Source organism: Myotis yumanensis, unplaced genomic scaffold (genome assembly GCF_028538775.1).
Source record: "Myotis yumanensis isolate MYYU_CA2020_CCGP unplaced genomic scaffold, mMyoYum1.0.hap1 SCAF_13, whole genome shotgun sequence".
Taxonomy (NCBI): domain Eukaryota; kingdom Metazoa; phylum Chordata; class Mammalia; order Chiroptera; family Vespertilionidae; genus Myotis; species Myotis yumanensis.
The window spans coordinates 8,817,759-8,838,165 of record NW_027223764.1 but is presented as its reverse complement, the minus strand read 5'-3'; the positions used below and the strand labels follow the sequence as shown (position 1 = coordinate 8,838,165).

The following is a 20,407-nucleotide window of genomic DNA, read 5'->3' as shown; positions in this document are numbered from 1 at the left end:
TGCCGACAAGAGAAGGCAGCCTGCACATGCATAACCCATGCATAACATAGACAATCGTGCTGTAGGCCTGGGGGAGAGGGGATGGAGGGAGTTAATGGAGGGAAGAAAGGGACATCTGTAATACTTTCAAAATAAAGATGAATTCAAAAAAAGGGTCCATTAATAGAGACAACTACTAGAGTGGTGATGGAACTCACCCAGGCTTTCAATCAACATGGAATCTTTGAAATTTCCTTCTTTAATTATAATGCTTGTAGTTAGTTGATGAATCCTGTGAGCTGTGTTCCCAAAATCAGTCCATTCTTTAGCTGAAGATAGGTTTCATTCAATGTGCTTGATTTACAGTTGACCTCTGAATAAGATGGGTTTGGACTGCATGAGTCCACTTATATGCAGATTGTGTTTTAGTGGATACCTATACTGTTTCCCATCCATGGTTGGGAGTCTGTGGATGCAGGGAGCTGACTGTATGCTCAATCTACACCATTTTACATCGGGGACTTGAGCTTTCATGGATTTTCATCTCCGTGGGGTGTCCTGGAACCAATCCTCCCTGGATACTGAGGGACAACAAGTGTAGTTCAGTTTTGGGGTAGTTAAAAGTTACACTCTGATTTTCAACTACTTGAAGGGTTGGCACCCATAAGCCTGTGTTGTTCAAGGCTCAACTGTGAATGTAAATGTGTGTAGGTAGATGACATCAGAGAGCTTAAGGAAATAGCTTATGTGGAACACACACAAGTAGGTATGACAGGGAAATTTTTCATGAGGGCACCCTAGAGTATAACTTCCAAGAGCGATGTATGGTTATCAGGTGCTTAGAAGTGACAGTAATCAACTAGCTTCATGCACAAAATTATTGGAAAAATCAGAAAAACTCATAATGTAGAGATCAGCTTGCAGTAAAGGCGCCATAAACTTTTATTTTAAGTAACAAAGTGGAGGTAGACTCTATAATTGTATAATCATGAAAAGATTCTTGTTATTCTACAATTGTGTTTACTGCCTTTTTCATTTTCTGGTAGTGGTTTAATTTTTCTCTGGATTCTTTGTTTATAAATGACTATAAACACATATTGCTTTTTATAGTTATTCTTTTTCTAAGAAGTTGACTTTAAGGCATCAATCCTGCTGTATATCTCTTTGTTTGTGTACTTTCTAGTAAAGTGCCATGTATTAAATACCTGGTAAATATTTGAGGAGGAAGGAATAGATTGTCAGCAGTATTCCTTTTCTGCTTCTATTATACTTGGACTTTAACAATTTTAATACTATGTGGTCATCTGTAGCATTTTATTTTCTCTTGATGTTCAAGATTGATATATTTGCTCAACATTTTTCAAGAACATTAGCTATTGGTATTTTTAAAAATACATAGTACTCTTGTTTGCCTATACATTACTTTCTATTTATTAAAAAACATAACCATTTTTTGGATATTGCTTGTAATTTTTCTCTTTATAATTATGTTTACATCAATATAGGAATAATCATGTCTAACTAATAAAATCACCCCAAAGTATATTTGATGAAAGGATATTTATATTAAAAAGCATAGCCATTTGCTGTATCCCTTTAATTTTCTCTTTTTAATCATGCTTATTAATTTTTATTTTTCAAAAGGTTTTCTGCCTTCACTATTCTGAAATTCAGAATATCTTCTTATATATTTGTTTTAAAAAATAGCTTTACCACATATCCATGTGTGCTTATATGACATACTGTTCTGTTCACTTGTTTTTGAATTTTTAAAATGGAAATAACGTTTTATGCAGTTTTCTGAGGTTTTCTTTTATTTCATTTTTTAAAGCAGGGTTCACCCATGTTGTTATGACTTACCACTATTAACTCCTTCGCATTTCTGTATTTTATTATATAACTACCACAATTCACTTATCCACTCTCCTGTACATGAGCTGTTGGGTTGGATACCTGTCAAAAATCACCCACAGAAGCAATTTTGAAACGTCTTGATAAAAATACTATATTTTAAAAGATAAAGAAAAAATATTCAGTCTCTTCAAGCAGAAAGATGAAATATTTTGTAAGGGCAAGAGATTAGGTTAGTATCAGATTTCTCAAAAGCAACATAAAATCGAGGCAAACTTGGAACAACTTTTTCAGGAAAGCAAGGATAGACTAAGGGTTTTATATCTTACCAAACCGTCCTTCAGGTGTCGAGGCTATAGAAAGAACAGTTTGAGCATGCCAAACTCAGATAATTCTGTCTCTATGTGGCCTCACCTAAGAAATCTGCTCAAGTAGAAATGTGCAGACTTCTTTTTTAGTAAAAGTCTAGATAGTAAGTAACTTAGGCTCTATATGGGCTACCTGGTATGTGTTGTCACTACTCAGCTCTGCCATTGAAGCTGTACACAGGCCGTCGTGTAAAGGTACAAAGATGAAGGAGCATGGCTGTGTTTCAATAAAACAGGATTTACAGAACAGTTGGGCTGGATTTGGTCTCTGGGGTGTACTTTGCCAACCCCTCTCCTAGAGAATAAGCTTCATCTCAGGAAGCGATGAATGGGAACACTTCAGGTAAAAGACTGATGGAGAACACTTCACATATTTAATTTTAGAGCTAAGACTAAAACAAGGGTGCAGATGTCAATAGACAGTATGCAAATGTTATATGTTTTGTCCAAGTAGAAAGAATGCAATTAAAAATAGAAGGAGAAGGAGGGAAGCCATTTAACTCTTGATATTCAGTAAGGTTCTATTGGCTCCAATTTTATTTTTTCTGTTTTTTGTTTGTTTTTGAGCAGGCCTAACTATCTGTGAAGACTGTTGTTTTATACTAGAGGCCCGGTGCATGAAATCGTGCATGGGGGTGGTGGGGGATGTTCCCTCAGCCCAGCCTGCACCCTCTCGCAATTCAGGACTCCTTGGGGGGGATGTCCGACTGCCGGTTTAGTCCTGATCCCCCAGGAATCCCTGCTGGATTGGTCCTAAACTGGCAGTTGGACATCCTTCTCCCAATCCGGGGCCGCTGGTTTCTAACCTCTCACCTGCCTGACTGCCTGATCGCCCCTAACCACTTGCCAGCCTGCCTGATCGCCCCCAACTGCCTCATTGCCCCTAACCACTCTGCCTGGCTGCCTGATCTCCCCTAACTGCTCGCCTGCCTGCTGATCACCCCTAACCACCTCTGCGTCGCCCCCGCTCGCCGCGGCTTCGGAAGGACGTTCAGCTGTCTGGTCTAATTAGCATATTACACCTTTATTATTATAGATGTCCCATTCTCTCTTAGAAGTCTTCAAATGAACAAAGAGAACATCTCCTTATTTACAAAATATAGAATATTCCATCTGTAATAATTAGGTGGATTTATTTCACTCAACCATGTTTCAAATGAATAACACAACCATTTTGATAGGGAAAGAGATTGGACAAATCCAAGTGGCTTTTTAACATAATGTTTGACAGAATGGCCTCTGTCTAGGTGTGGATGTGGGGAAGAAGTGCAAGCAAACCTTTTACGTTTGTTTTGGAAGGTTTTGGTGAAGCACTTCTGAAATTATTTTAGGTGTATTGTTAGATTGAAAAAATGAGTTGATATTAGGAATTAAAGTTCTCAGTGTGGAAGATAGGAGATATAGATGTGAAATGGGGAGAGAACGGAAGAATCCTGTCTGAATGGGTTGGAATTGGAGGCATCAGTGTGAGCTTATGTTCAGATAGATAGATAGATAGACAGAAAGCTGTAGATGTAGATTCTTCCAAAATGGCCTAGAAGCTAAGACACCCTTGGTAGTGATCACACTGATCGCTGATTTTCCCAGATCCAGTTTCTAATAACATTCCCATAAGTAGTTATGGCTGATTGTAAGGCTGTGGCAGGGAAAGCAAAGATGAGCCTGATACGTCTTGTTCTACCAAATGAAGGACGTGCTCAGGAAAGTGGTGGGTCCTGTCACAGAAACAGTCCTATGTCAGCTTGGAGGGGTCCCATTGATAAAGTCTGGGGTGACTTCAGCACCAAAATAATTTAAGCAAGTAATAAATTATAAACTGGTGGAAAATATAATCCATGAGCTAGCACCCCATAATGGACAGACTAGCAGACACAAATAGTGCTGGGGGGAATTCTCTTTCTTATACAGAGTGCAGGCTGGCATTGTTGGATGCTAAATCTGTGGGGGAGGGGATGGATTTTTGGTGAGATGTGCTTGGTATCTAAGTGTCTTCCCCACTGATTGTGTATACGGTGCAGGGGGAAATAGTAATAACTATGTCAGTACTTGTATGGGTGATCAAAGTTTGCATCATGAGCCATGGGAAATTGGGCATTGCGTGCCTCTGGATATGCTACTGCTGAAACAAACATCACTCATAGCAGGCTTGGCAAACTTTTTCTGTAAAGGTTCAGATAGCAATTTTTTTTTTTCTTTCAGTCTTTTGGTCTCTGTTTCTTCTCAATTCTGCCATTGAAATTTGAAAGCAAGCCACAGATAGTATGTGTGTGAATGAATTTGCCTTTGTGCCAATAAATCTTTATTTACAGAAATGAGCAGCAGGCCATTATTTGGCCCTTGGACATAGGTTGCCAGCCCCTGGCTTAGAGTATTCTGAGTGGGAATACATGCCTAAGTCTAATCATCAAGCAGTATCATATAAACTTCAAATGAGGAATCTTTATTTTAAAAGGGGAAGAACTTTATTCTTAAAAAATGTCAATGTCACTCGCTGAGCCACACTGGCTGGACTGAAATTATTTTCAAACGAAGTGCTAAAAACAGATTAGAGGAAGTCGATATATGTTTTTTATATTTGGTTGTAATAGGACATATATTGGAACTGAAATTGTAAGAATTCCTGTGAACTTGCTCTGGCGGTAAAAGAAACATCACTTTGTCCTTTCTGCTATTCTTTGAATTATGGCTTTTAGGGAATCTATAAATCTCAGAGGAGAATTATTGGATGGTTTTACTAACTTAGACCATAAAGCTCTTCTGGGTTAGTCCTGAGGGAAATTTACTTCCCTTTAAGTTAGCGATACCTCATAAACTTTCGAAGAACTTCAATGTGAGTCTCAAGGTTAGTATAATATTAATGTTTTGCTTTAGTATTTTCATGCTTTCAGAATTTGGAAGGAGTAGTTGGAAAACCATCATTAATGTCATTTCATGTTAACTCTTTCTTTCGATTTGAAAACCATTAGATACAATTTTTCTAAGAAGTGAATTTTTTCTTCTATGTGATTCTCTTCAGTTGTTAACATTACATATTTTTCAAAATTCTCTGGTGAATTTCAACTGCGGATGGAATTTTGCTTTTCAGCAAACTGGTGTCTGAAAGTGTTGATCTACCGGACAGGCATATTAGGTGGTGGGAATTAGGCATTTTTAATAGAAGAAATCTCCCCTTTAAAAATAATTCCGTCATCGGAATCATAAAGCATGGAGTTTCACTCTGCTTAAAGTAGGCCTGGCATTTGTTGTTGCATTTCATTTGTGAAGAACTTTACAAGACTTATTAGGGAAAGTAAGACAATTTCAATGCAGTAAGTAAAAGGTTTCAATAAATTGCTACATCTTTGTGACAAAGGCTGCCGCTAAGATTGTATGCATTTTTAAAAAATTTCTCAGTGTCTCAGAAAATATCACAAAAGACTTTAGTTTTGATAAATAAAATTATTAAATAATATGCTTTTAGAACTGTTTATAAGCTACATAAATATATATAATTGAAAATGCGCATGAGTTAGATTGAAAAGTTTTAGTAAATGTGCATTCAGAATGCAGAAAATTCTGGTCTTTCGGTCTCTGCTTTACTTTCCTACAGTGGTGGAGATGTCAGTCCCTAACAGGTAGCCATTCTGTTGTCGTATATATTTAAATGTAAGAATTTATGTTAAGAAGGAATATGCAGTTATAATGTTTTCATGACTATGTAGAACCCCACAAATGAAATTTAATCACTCTTTCACACACTGGCCCTACAAATATTTTGAGATATGTTATTTTTCATTTACTTTTTATTCTTTAGATGAGCATCCCTAGTTCTTTTAGTATGCATGTTATAAGGTTTCATTAATATCTTATTAACAATATTAATATCTTATAGTAGCATAGCCACTAGTAACGTAAAGGATATTTCCTAATGAATAATAATAATAGCAACAGCTAACATTTATTGAAGCCTTACTCCATGCTAGGTGGTATTATAAACACTTTATACATATTAACTCCTCAACGTGAACATACAAAATATATGCTCTTTTAACCCCATTTTACAGATAAAGGAACTGAGGACAGATGTCTTGCACAACTGGCCATTGATCATGCAGCTAGTCAAAGGGTTATATAAGTGTGAAATACGCATTGTCATCTTTCCCACCCTCGTGCACAGACTGTACTTTGTAATGACCCATTCAAACTTCACAGAGCTTCATAGAGCATGGTGTGGTGCCTAATGTGACACCATTACTTGCCCTTTGTTTTAAAGTTGATATTTTATTAATATTTTTAATGCAACCTAAATTTATATTTTATACTAATAACTAGAGTCCCAGTGCATGAATTCGTGCATGGGTGGGGTCCAGCAGGCCTGGCCCCTCGGGGAGGATCGGGGCTGGGCCTGTTGGGAGGAGGAGACTGGGGGGGGGGCGGGGCGGAGAGGGGAGGAAGGTTGGCTGGCTGGCCCACCCCACTCAGGGCTGGGCTGGCTAGGGAGAGGGACTATGGGTGATTGGCGGGCCCCGCCCCCGATTGGGGTTAGGGCGTGGCTGGGGGTGGGGCTGGCCAGGGGTAGGGGCTGCAGGAGGCTGGCTGGCCGGCCCCACCCCCCGTTTGGACCAGTTCGCTGGCTGTAGTGGGTGTCATAGCGACTGGTTGTTCTGGTCATTACAGCATTTGGTCGCTGGCAACAAAGCTTCTTCCTTAGACTGTAGTTCCTGCTTTTTATGTAAGTGCTTGTTGTGAAGTGAGGTGCACTCTGCCCTGCACTTGTCTACTTAATGTTGTAACATCAATGAGGGCTTGACCTTTATTGTTAGAATAGTTTCAGCCCATCATTGCTTGGGATCATGATTCTGGCATCTAAGGATTTAGTTAGCTCTTCCTTTTGTTGAGTGAATGATCATGTATTAAGTACAAGTTCTTTGCCATCATTCTAGGAATTGACCAAAAAATGTTGCAAGTAAAGCTTGAATGTTTATGGAGCCAAAATGATTTCTTGTAGCAAGTGTACATTTCTAAATGCAAAATAAAAATGTAATGAGAACGTGGATCATAATTAACTTTGCATTTTAAGTTTATCACCTGTACCTGAACAAAATCATTGCCTTAGCTTTTCATCTGAGACTACCAGGTCACCTGTGGGTTTCTTGATTGAACTGCTAGTGATCAGACCTTGAGAAGTGCTGCGCTGGTATTTAAGAGGACACTCTTTGGTGTTAGACCTGTGTCACAGCTATTATACTTTTAAATTTTTTTAATGTTTCAGAAATAGTTGAGTGAAATACTGTTATTTCATGATGAACTATCTATCCCGGTAAGGTGAATATCTATTTTTTAAATAAACTTTCAATTTTGACACAATTTACATATGCTAAATCTGTACCTAAGTCTGCTGTTTTATTTGTTTTATTTCGTGTGTGTGTGTGTGTGTGTGTGTGTGTGTGTGTATGTGCCTCTGTTTCTGTTTTCTTTCTTCTTAAACAACTTAGAATTTTATCTTGGTATACTTATACTATTCTTGAGTGTATCTCTTTGTATAGTTTTTTTTAGAAATTGCTCTGGTTATAAAAATACACACATTAATCATAATCGTCTAGTATCAACCTTTTAAACCTTCAAGGGAAGTATGACAGCCTTACTTTCATTTAGATTCCCATAAATTTGGCATTTTTAGTATTTCAGAGTTTGGTCTACAGAAAGGCCAGTCTTACTCATCTTGAACCCCTAGCAACTAACATAGTAACTAGCTCAGATTTAATAATTGCTTCTTGATTAAATGAATATTAAGTATACCTTACTCATAAAAAGGTGGCATTACAATTAACTAGGTGGTTTGATGACATATTATTTATATTTTTAAATACTAGGAATTCATGATTTATCTTTTTTCTCTTACAGCATCAAACACTTGGCTTGTTTCAGAAACCAAAGGCGCTATTGTTCAAGGTGGATATGGTCATACCAGTGTGTCTGATGAAATAACAAAGTCCATTTATGTTCATGGAGGCTATAAGGCATTACCAGGCAACAAGTATGGATTGGTGGATGATCTTTATAAGTATGAAGTGAACACTAAGACTTGGTGAGTAGACGAGGCCAAAAGTATGTTGGGAAAGTGTGTCACTGTTATAGTTTATATTTGTATAATAGTGGTGTTTATTAAATATTTTCAGGGAGACATTCTTGGCCTTCTTTTATTGCAGCTAATGACATTCAATTATGCAGCAAAGGCACAAAATAGTAGATTTTCTATGTAGCCATCATTACTGTGAAGGATCGACTTTAAAGTGGGTTCTGATCCTGTAAGCATTACAGTTACTTGTGCTTATCGGTGCTGATGTTACATTTAATTCAGACAGGAAGTTTTGCTTACCAAACTTTTAGGATTGTTATTATCTGTCTTGGGATTTGTTCTACTTTGCACTCATATTTTATATTCACTTGTAAATTTTAAAACCATGTCTTCAGTTTTATTATCTCATTTCCTGTGAAATACAAAGCTTGTGACATTTAGCTAGATTTTCCTTTTGTTGTTATAAAAATGCTGCAGTGTACGTCTTATACTGGTCTGCTCAGGCACAAATGCAAGAGTTTCCCTAGGGTATGTACTTAACAATGAAGTGGTGAATCTGAGGATATTCTTGTCCTCAAATTTACTGCGTGTTGCCTAATTGCTCCTCAAGTGACCGTGGTAATGTATGTTCCCACCAGCAAGGTATGAGTGTCCCTGTTTCTCCTTATTCTCACTAACACTTGATAAAGGTGGGAATATTTTCTTTCTGCCAGAGTAATGTGTGTGAATGATACTGATATTTTAATACATATATCCTGGTTACTACTGTGAGAAAGCATCTTTTTATGTGTTCATTTGCCACTTGTGTTTCCTGTTTAGTGAATTTCCTATTCATAACCATAATGCTCTCTTTGTATTTGCAATATTATTATTTTTTTTATTGATTGATTAACCAGGGAAGTGATTTCTTTGTGTCTTTTTTTAAAGATACTACACATTCTTTTAAACTTTTAGCACACATTCCTGTATGTGAAATGAAATATAGTTTTTTACCAAATTGTGATTTGTTATACCCCCTTCAGTTTCAAACATATATTCTATTTTTTAACTTTATTTGAAGAAAGAAAGATGGAATTTAAAAAAATTAAGACTTCTTTAGGTGACCTTGTTAATTTTCATTATTTTTAGTCTAATAAAATATAGTATTCTTTATATTTTTATAACTATTAACATTAATAAAATACTTTTTTGTTTTAGGTAATCTGTACATTACATTTTATTTCCTATTTTAATATTGCTAACATTTCTTATTGACTTTTTGCTCTAATAAACAGAGGAATTGTGTAGAAACTAAGGCACCATCAACCTGCTTAACATATTTTTGCATATATGACAGATACTGTGTCATATCAAGAAGGAAAAGATAACTGCTTCTGCAAGATAGAGGCCGCATAGTTCACATTAATAATAATGGGCACAGTATTGCTCAGGGAAAGAACTTATTAAAGTGAATGGATAAGAGAAGTATGGGTATTATTTGAATGAAATCAAAATGAGAGAGTTAGTTGTTGTTTACTACATAATGAAATTTGATCAGATCTTACATGATTATTTACTTGAAAATTTCCCATAGTGAAATGTTGCATAGAAGAATATAATGATCAGTCTTGGCAATTTTAGCATATGCACAAGTAACACTGTATACTTGTCCCTTAGGAGAATTTAATAAAATAATTTGTAAATTATTTTGAGCACCTCATTACAAATATGTTATAGATACATATGATCCTTTACTATTTCCTTGGGTTCTGCTTAAAAAAAAAAAGATTTGTAACGTTATCAGTGAGAACTAAAATGGTATTTTTCTATTTGTAACATTCTTAAAGTTTTTCTGCTTTTTGTTTGCTTATTTTTCAAGTTTGCTACTATACATGGATTATAGTGTGTATCAGTTTCATTTGTCAAATATTATGTAACTTTAAAATGTTACTATTATGTGCCCATTGTACATACTAATTTTACATTTTTGCCACATCAAAAATGGGTTTATGGTTTAGTAGGTATAGTTTGGTAAATATACGACTGTGTTGAAATAATAGAAAATGTGTGTTTGGAGGAATTATATTTTATGGGTTATTTGAACCATTATTTCCACTGAAAAAATATTAGGAATTACATCCTTTGAAGGCATCAGTTAACTATTAAGGAACTGAGAATTTGTGGATCAAGATCTAGGAGAGGTAGAATGTCCAGCGAGGTAAGATTGGCATTTTGTTCAACTTTTGTCCTTGAGACAATTATAAATCCTGAAAACTGAGAAACTGATCTTGGCTTTTGTCAATCAATGTGGAAGAGCGAAATTGGATTTTCACATGTGCTAAGGAAGAGGGGTCTGGCTACATACTTAAGGATTTAGTCTGATCCCTGAAGTTTTAAACCTACTAGTAGGATAAGCTCACCTTGAATCATCACAGTCTTTCATTGGATTATGGTCGTCTGTGCATAGCCTAACTAGTTGGCAGAGCAAAAGTTAATTCTTGCTTGAGGAAGATAATAATGCACAGAGCCTCAAGTTATTTCTTCAGTAATATTATGTTCAATATCTGGTATAAAATTTAAAAAACGCTTAGGAAAAAAACAAAAATTGGAAAAAATAGCTATTATAAACACACCTGGAGGACAGCAGTGTTTTCTGAAACTTTAAAATGATTAGAACTTTATTTTCAAGGAATTAAAATATAAGGTAGACAACTAGAAACCTTAACTAAAAGAATCAAATGGAAATTATACCAATGAAAAGTACATTAAGTGAATTAAGAATTCTTTGGATGGGTTTAACAGCAATCTAGACACAGCCAAGAGGAGAATTAATGAAATGGAAGATAGGTCAAGGAAAACCCATACTGAAATACAGAAAGACAAAAATAAAAAATTAAAGAGGGGAAGCATTATAAGGGACATGTGGAAATGGTCTAACATGCATGTAACTGGAATCTAGAAGAAGAGGAGTGAGAAAATAATATACAACACTGTTTCAAGTCTTAATACTGATAATTTTCAAAAGTGACAAGACATCAAGTCACACAAATGGAAGAAGTTCCATGAGCACCAAGTAGGATAAGTACAAAGAAGCTTATGCTTAGAAATATCACAGTAAAACTGATACTATCCCAAATAGGAAGAGAAAAATTTTAAAGAAGCCAAAGGTAATCAAAGGCATGTAAAAGAGCAACACTTGAAAAAAAATGAAATCTTTTCATTAGGTGGCTAAAAAAAAAGCCGTTATCCTAAAATCCTACAACCAATGAAATATTATTAAAAATGATTTTTTCTAGATCTTTAAATGTGATGCAATGGGAGGTTTTTTTTTTTTTTTTTTTACACTTAATTTTTCACAGCTCTTTTATTGCTTTATTGTGAGTTTTTGTGATTTCTCTAAAAACGTAGCTGTCAGGTTTTGGAAAGTGAAAAAATTTTTTATAAATTTTATTAGTTAACTTAAATTTTAGTAAATACTGATGAACATACTATTCATGATGTTCATCCTTGCTTATTTCTCTGCATAATGAGTGTCTGAAATCTTTTCAACAAAAATCATTAACTCTGTATAATCCTAAGACTTCCTCAGTAAAGGAGACAGATAACTTAAAATTTTATCCTACATGTATCTGTGGGAAATAATAGAAATACACACAATGAAGGAATAGTACAGCAGGGGTTATTTATTAAAATGAGTATAAAATATTTATATAGGTGAAATGATGGTCTTTATAACCAGCAAGATATGTTACGAGATTTGGAATGCCTGGTTAAAATCACATATTGATCACTTAAAGAAATATTTATTTCTATAGCTTTACCTTTTAAGGTAATTTTGAGCCATGTAGTACTTATTTTTTTCATAGTGGTCTTTTATAAACTGGGAAATATTGCATATGGACAACAGGCTATATGAAAGCATACATGTATAGTTTCAGAACAATTATGAAGTAAACACCCTACCTACCCAAGCCAAGAAAGAGGACATTACAATATCCAGGAAGCCCTCATGTGCCTCCATGTTGGCTCTCCCTTCATTATCCCCCAAAGAGGTAACCATATTCCTATTGTATTAATTGTTTCATTGCTTTTCTTTATAGGTTTTTTACCCTTCTTTGTGTATTTGCAAACACATCGTTAGCTTGTCAGTTTAGGAGTTTTGCATGTATTGTTTAACATTGCATGCTTTTCTTAGGGAGCTGTTTAAACATCAGCTTTATGTTTTGAAAATATATTTTAATAAGGAGAGGCAGACAAAATGGAAATAAGTAAAATGTATCTTAAATGATAATAAATACTATGGAGAAAGAAGAAAGCATGGAAAGAGGATATGGGGTTTTAGGTTGTTTCATGTAAATAGGGTGGTACGAGAAGACATCACTGAGAACACATTTGGGTAAAGACATGAAGGAAATGAGAGGATGAGCCAGGCGGACACCTGAGGGACAGGGGTTCTGGGCAGAGAGGAAGCTAGGGAAAAGCCTTGGTTGAGATGGGACTATTCTTATCCTTTGGAATAGCCAGGGGGCCAGTAATGCTGGGTTAAAGGGTCTTAGAGTGATTTGAGTGAAGTGGGAGAAAATGACCCGACAGTGGGAATGGGGAACCCTGGCCTCCAGAGTCATAGGGGTCATGATAGAGATTGTGACTTTTACTCTGACATGGGAAGCCAGTGGAGGGTTTTGAGTAGAGATGCGAAATGCTCTGACTTGGGTCTTTACAGGATCACTTTGGCTGCTGTGTTGTGATTATGATACAAGAGCAGAAGCAAGAGGACCACTTAGGAGACTATTGCAATAATTGAAGAAACAGATGATAGTGTCTGGGACCAGGGAGGCAATGTGCAGGTGATGAGAATTGGTTGGATTCTCAATATATTTTCACGACAGAGCCCACAGATTGCATAGACTAAGGGATTGGGAATCGAGTGGAAGAGGGAGAGGAGCGAGAGTGGAATCAGGCCTTGGACGACCTGAAAGCATGGCATTGGCATTAATGGAGATGATGAATTTTGTCGCAGGAGTCGGTTTGGTGTGAAGGAAGATTTGGAAGCTCGGTTTTAGGTTTATTTAATTTGAGCTACATATTACACATCCTAGTGGATATGCACAGTAGGTGGCTGGATATAGGAGTTTGGGCTTCTGGATACTACATTTCTGCTCGGAGAGATAAGGATGAACAATCAGAAAAAGAGACTGAGAATAAGCAGTTAGTGAGTTAGCCTGAAACCCGGAAAGCGTGTCCTACAAGCCAGGAGTGGGTTTCAAAGGAGAGAAAGCTTGTCAGGAGCTGCTGAGAGGCAAGGTGACGTGAGGATTAAGAAAGGCTCACAGAACCTGGCAAACTGGTGTTTTGTGCCCTCGATGGGAGAAGTTCCCGTGGAGTGTAGAGTGACATTCTGATCGTCCTGAGTCTGGTCAGGATGGGAGAAGAGGAATTGGAGAGAAGTATTGACAGCTTTTCTCAGGAGCTTAGTTAGAAGGGAAGGAGAGAAATAGGGTAAGAGAGGGTCAGGTAGGTGAGGACAGAGAGGTTTTTTCCCCCAATATTGGAGAAATAATTGTTTGTTGGCTGTTAGAAAAGATCAAGATGATGTTAAAAATACTGATGCAAGAAAGGGAAGAACTTTCTAGCAGAATGTGCTTGAGAAAACAAGTAGCAGTGGGACTAGTGGACACAGGCTGGCCTCTAGGAGCCTAGACAGTTTATTCATAGGATTAGGAGGGCAGGTAGGTTATATAAATGCAGTTGCAGATAAGTGGGTAGATGGATGAGAGTTTGTGGACATTTTGATTTGATTTTTTTTTTATTCTTAGTGAAATAGGAAGTGGGATTATCAGTTGAGAGTGAGAATGGGTGATATTTATTAGAAGACTGAGGTTGGATGGGAGAAGACAAAGTCCAGAATGGTCATTTAGGAGGGAGGAAGGGTGAATGGGTTAGGGAAGTATGTTACGGTTGCTGGCAGAATTGTCCTGTGTGAGATACCCTTACTGTGGGAGCATAGCACCTTCAAAAATTCTCGATTCCCCTGTGGGTGGATATTTGGGCTGTGCCGGTTTTTGCTATTATGAATAATTCTAGTGTACATGTTCTTATTTAATCTTGTTTCATATACAAGTTATTGAATATTTTTGCGGGCTTATTTGATCATTTGTTTTTGTTGATTTGAGTTACTATGTGGCATCATTTCCTTACGTTAACAGAGCTTTACTTCCATCCCTCCCTTTGTGCTCTAATTGTCAAAAACAGGGTGGGCAAAAGTAGGTTTATAGTTGTTTATATAGAAAAAGACATGCAGGTTATGATGATTACGATAGCTTTATTCACTCAAAAGAACATCATCACATCTCGAAGCTTATCTTTGCCCACTCCTAGTATATTATATTTCTATATGTTACAAGCTCAACAGACCAATTATATATGTACTGGTTTATCACAACTGCTTTTCAAATTTATTAGGAAAAGAACTGTGCATCCTACTTTGTTTTCTAATTACATAATTGCCTTTGCCAGCACTCTGCATTGGAATAAGTGATTGAAGACTGAAGAACTAACTTCTTTTAGTGTCTTGTCAGCAGACATTGCCTTTAAGCTTGTGAATGTATTTGTAACATAATTCTGATATTTATAATAGCTGCCTTGAAGTGTTTTTTTGCTCATCCGACATCTGGGCCCTCTCAAAGGCATTTCTGTTCTCTTTCTCCCTCCATCTGGGTCTCACTTTCCTTCTTCGCTGCGTGTAATAGATTACCCTGAAAACTAGACATTTTAGATAATATAGTGTAGCAACTCTAGATCCTGATTCTGTGACTCCCCCACTCCCTGGGGCTGTTGTAATTTTATTTGTGTAGTGACCTGGCTGGACTCTTTTAGCAAAGTCTCTCTCCTCCTCCAAATGCATCATCCTGTGATGTTGCTCCTGGGAGGAGGCAACCTGGGGGGGATGCACACAGTCTCCCTGGGATGGCGGCAACTTCAGCAGGGCTCCTTGACTCCCCCCCTGACTTCCTGTTTAGCTCTCTGTCTGTGTCACATCACTACACAGCCTCCACTAATTCCTCACTGATTGCTCTCTTAGTTTCAACCAGCGGTTCTCAACCTGTGGGTCGCGACCCCTTTAGCGGTCGAACGACCCTTTCACAGGGGTCGTCTAAGACCATCCTGCAATCAGATATTTACATTACGATTCATAACAGTAGCAACATTACAGTTATGAAGTAGCAACGAAAATAATTTTATGGTTGGGTCACAACATGAGGAACTGTATTTAAAGGGCCAGAAGGTTGAGAACCACTGGAACTTTCAATAATGCTTTGGGGCATAAATTGTTCCACAGTCCATTTGATTTCAATTTCAGTCCCTGTTGGGCTCTTATTAGCTGTCCTCAACTTCCTTTCCCCATCCTCCCTCCTTCAGGTAAACTTTTATCTGGTCTTTGAGCTATGGTTCTCATGGAGCTAGCAGCCATCTCTTTAATTGCTACCCAGGAAAACCTCCCTGGTTTTTGACCATTCCCTTAACTTTCCCACCCTCTCTGTTCCATATCAAGTCAGTTCTCTTGGAAGAGCTCTGAGCCGGTTTGTGGAATTGTAGGTGGGATTAGTAACCTGTTCCCCTTGGTGTGACACCACTGCTCTTTGTGCGGGGCACTGGGTCGAGGTGGTAGCCTTTGCTCTTCTCAGCTGGCCTCTTTGGCAAGGACCTCTGCCCAGTATGTGAGGAGGGGTGAAGACTGCGCAGCCCTGGTGTTCTTAGCCTGCTGGGCCTGGTGTTTAGCTTCCACCCTTTGAGTTTGAGGATGAGCACTCAGACCTCTCATGCTTCCTCCTTGAGTAGAACTGCCACCCAGAGTTGGGGACATGAGAAGCATTGCCCATCTCCTCTCCTGTTAGATCCAGTGGCCTGGACTAGGAGCTGAGGGTGGAGGGGTTCTCTGTTCTTTGCTCTACATGCCTACTTGGGGTGAACTGGTCTGTGCTGGGGGGGAGTGTGGGGGGGAGGATGGGAGCAGGCAATGGGTTAGAAATAATGGTCTGTTGTTCTTATTAAAATTTAGTAGATGTTCTTGAGTAAATATTTATGGTTGCTCTTAGTAAAAATTTTTGGACCCTTAATGGTTGTTTTTTTATCTTTTTGATGAATTATAGTTCTTTCCTAGGGGAGAATGTTTGTTGAACTCCTTATATTGCCATGCTGGAAGTCTGCTCCATATTTTTTAACCATTAATTGGTATTATAACCCATGGTTTTTGATATACTGTATATATCTTGCTAAGTAGATTATACGTACTGTTTACATTCTGATTCTTTGTACCAGGGATTTATTTAGGGCATTTATGAAGCATTGATTCATATCCTTATGTACCTTTATTATATATCAGCTCATTCAGGTGAAATATGATGGTGAGAATATATTGGTAGCATTTTTTCTCAGTTGTACTTTAAATAAAATAACATATTATTTGTAATGATTCTCAAAAATCATGATTTTCAGTTATACACAACATATGAATGTAGCTCAAAAACAATCTTGAGGAACAGAATATACATATGAATACAAAATATACGATTCCATTTTGTAAAGTACAAAGACAGCAATGCAAATCTTTGCTACATCAGAATAGTAGATATATATATAAATCTGAGCGCTGGTTACTTAGTTATGTTCATCTTGTGAGAATTCATTGACCTTTAGACTTATGATAGATCTCCTTTTCTGTATGTTATATTATACTTAAGAAGTTAAAGGTGTATTATGGGATCCATATGAGTTATGTAGTTTTAACAATATAGTTTAGAGTAAAGTTATTATATTTAATTTTTTATTTGGTATTTAAAACTGATGATATTGGTCCTCTAGTTTTAAGAATACTTGTTTCCTACTTTTATAAATGAAAAAAAAACTAAAAATATAAATTATTATAAAATCATTAGCAATTATGTTTAATATTGTGCTTCGTCAAAGCATTTTAAGGTATTATGAATCTGGAAATATCTTTCTAAAAATATGAAATTTAGAGGCCGTTTATATTTTTTAAAATACTAAGTTTAGAGGACATATATATATTGAAAATTGAGCATGTTGTTTCACACTTCCAAGGAAAATTCTGTATGCAAATTAGATCCTTTATATAATATATACATATATATATATATATATATATATATATAAAATTAGGGAGGTCTTTTTATCTTTTGTAATACATTTTTAAATTTTATCCTGTAGGACTATATTGAAAGAAAGTGGGTTTGCCAGATACCTTCATTCAGCTGTTCTTATCAATGGAGCTATGCTTATTTTTGGAGGAAATACCCATAATGACACTTCCTTGAGTAACGGTGCAAAATGTTTTTCTGCCGATTTCCTGGCATATGACATAGGTATGTATCTGTTAGGATTGTACAAAGTAGGAAATATCAGAATTTTTTCATTTGGGATTCTCAAATACATTACTTGATAGCATGTGTATATGCCATTTTAGGGAGATAAATTCAGTGACACCATGAGTGGAATTCTCTCTAAATCTAGCATAGCAGGAGTATAAAGCCAGGAGAATAGTTGGACGGGGGTGAATCAGTGGTGGAGACAGGGGAATTGAGAAGTCTGGGTTTAAATGTCTTTGTTGAAGGCTCTTCTATATCATATTACTACATGAGCACTGTACCAGTCTATTTTGTTTGACTGTTACCATTAGTTTTGATAAAGGGTAGATATAGAGCACTATCAAATTAAGTTATAAATAGTAGTAAAGCAAACAGTTTAGATATAGTGGGGATAACTAAAGATGCATTTAAACTAAACTCAAAAGATATATGTACTTGATATAGAAAGCTGATAGAATTAGAGAAAGGAATATAGAGATAGTGGAGCTAAAGAAATATGATTTTGGGACAAAATGGAAACAGAACTAGGAATGGAAGTAATGGAATAATCTTTTGTAGAGAACCAAAATACAGTGCATTAATACAATTTATTTAATTTTAATTTTGCTATCTCTAGTCCTACCAATTTCTGAATATTAAATGAATATATTTATTGAAAGACTAAATTAAGCTATGCAGTAGACTATTGTAGTGAAAACATATCTTCTTTGTATATCATATTTTAGATAAAACCTAGCTGATATTTAAAATATAGTTAGTAATACTTTAGAGCACATTTCATTGATGGTGTAAAGTAATATACCAATTTTAAGCTGTTAAGAATCATTTTGATAAGTAAAAATAAAAGAGACCAAAGAATAACACATTCAATAGATGTAAGAAGTATACTTTTGCTTTTAAACACCACAAAGGCACATAATCTACTTTGGAAAATTATTTTAAGTGGTAGCATATAAAGGAAATTAAGACTCTAAATAAACACTATGATTTTAAATTATTATAAGTTTGTTTGGAAGAAAGTAATTCCTAGTAATAAAGTTATGTATGCATTTTAACTCTAAGCTATGAGTGTCGTCTGTGAGTAATCTTTATAAAGAATGTTTCTTCAGGATTTTTAGATCCTAAATAATTAAATATTTACTTTTTTGAAATAATAATTTGAAGTGATGATTCATGATGGAAACGGGATTGTCTCGGCCTTTAGAAGGCTTATAAATCAGCCTGGGATCCAAAAAAACAGAGCAGGTGAAGTACCGAAGGAGGCTGGCTTGCGAGCTTTCACTGCTGGCTGGGGCTGCGGACATACTGCTTTGCCTGTGGTGATGAGACAGTAAGCTTAGTTCTTTGGGGGTAGATGAAAGTTTTGTTTGCTTTTCTTATAAGAAAAAAAAACAAACAAACCAACAACCATAGGAAAAGTGTAAAATTTTATTGTTATTAAAAATCTGTAAAGTGAGATTTTGAACTTTTAATTTTTGCAGAAGATTCTAGGAACTTCCACTCACTTTCTGTACTTTAATGGAAAAATTATTAAGCTCTTTTTGTAGTTTACATATTGGGAATTTATTTTAATTCCTTCCATAGTGTTTGTGGTTATCGTATCCTAGGCTTTATGTATGAAAAAAGCTTGCTGAGGTGGGAAAACATTGAGGTGTTAGTTTCAGAGATGGAGAGAGGGAGAGAGGGAGAGAAGGAGAAAGGGAGGGAGAAAGGAAGGGAGAGAGAGAAGGGGAGAGAGAGAGAGAGAGGAAGAGAGAGAGAGAGATCAGATATCTGTATTCTAATCACTCTTTACTAAGTGTCTTCTGAGAGCTAGGCACTATGCTAAGGGTTAGGGCTTTATATGCTAATATCTGTAACCTCTCTAATAACATTGTTATGAGGTGTTAAACTTATTTCCAGAATATTAAGCTGAAGAGAGTGAAAGGCAATTAATTGCCCAAGCTATGTGGATAGTAAGCAGCAGATCTAGCTTTTGTAACTACTAAAACTTGTGCTAGTCTTTTCACTTGAATATACTGTTTGGTTGGGTCCAAAGTATGTTCTTAATTTTGGTAACAAATTATCAGGCACATTATGTTTAATGATGTTTCTTAATACTGTGGAAAGATAGAATCAAGTATCAGTTTCATTTTTCAAGCAAATGTTCAGATTTAAGGAAGAATAACATATTTTAAATAGCATTATTATTTAACATAGGATTTTTTTTGTGCCCTGTGCTAACACTAACAACAAAAACATAACACAAGTATACAATTCAACATAGGATCAATATTTTTATTTGATCTCATTTGATTATGTCTGTTGAGTTCCCAATAAATTTCCCCCCTAAAATCTGTATTTATTCTTCTTAGTTTTGTAGCACCGAATGTTGGGATATTTTCCTGGGAAAAGTTTTTCAGATTTCAGGATATGCCTTCTAAAGTAATTTGTTTTCCTTATGCAGTATATTTTGTGGAAATAAAATACAGTCATTGCATAATGAACCCATAAAATAAATCTGTTTTGAAAAGAAAGAAAAGGCCATCTTGCTAATTTTTCTCTGTGGTACAGTGCCCTCGGACTTTAATTTTGGTACAGTTCCCTAGGACTTCTATGGCATATTTAACTGGAATGCACCTGAACACTTAAGCTGATTGCCTTGTGTTATATCATGTTTAAACAAATAGGAATATTCATTGCTATAAAATGTACTATTTCAACCTTACTGCCACAGTAAATTTTAAATAGTGAATAGTGTTAATCTTTGAGGATAACCTTGTCCTCATAGTTCTCATTACATTTAT

General features: G+C 36.1%; 1 protein-coding gene across 2 annotated transcripts in view; it reads left to right on the top strand.

The window, feature by feature from the left end:
* Positions 1–20,407, top strand: part of ATRNL1 (attractin like 1) — a 454,480-nt gene that overhangs the window by 54,969 nt on the left and 379,104 nt on the right. For both annotated transcript variants that reach the window (XM_070432204.1, XM_070432203.1), the window contains exons 9-10: positions 8,082–8,265; positions 17,464–17,618. In XM_070432204.1, the coding sequence (XP_070288305.1) occupies positions 8,082–8,265; positions 17,464–17,618 (339 nt within the window). The remainder of the gene's footprint in view (positions 1–8,081; positions 8,266–17,463; positions 17,619–20,407) is intronic.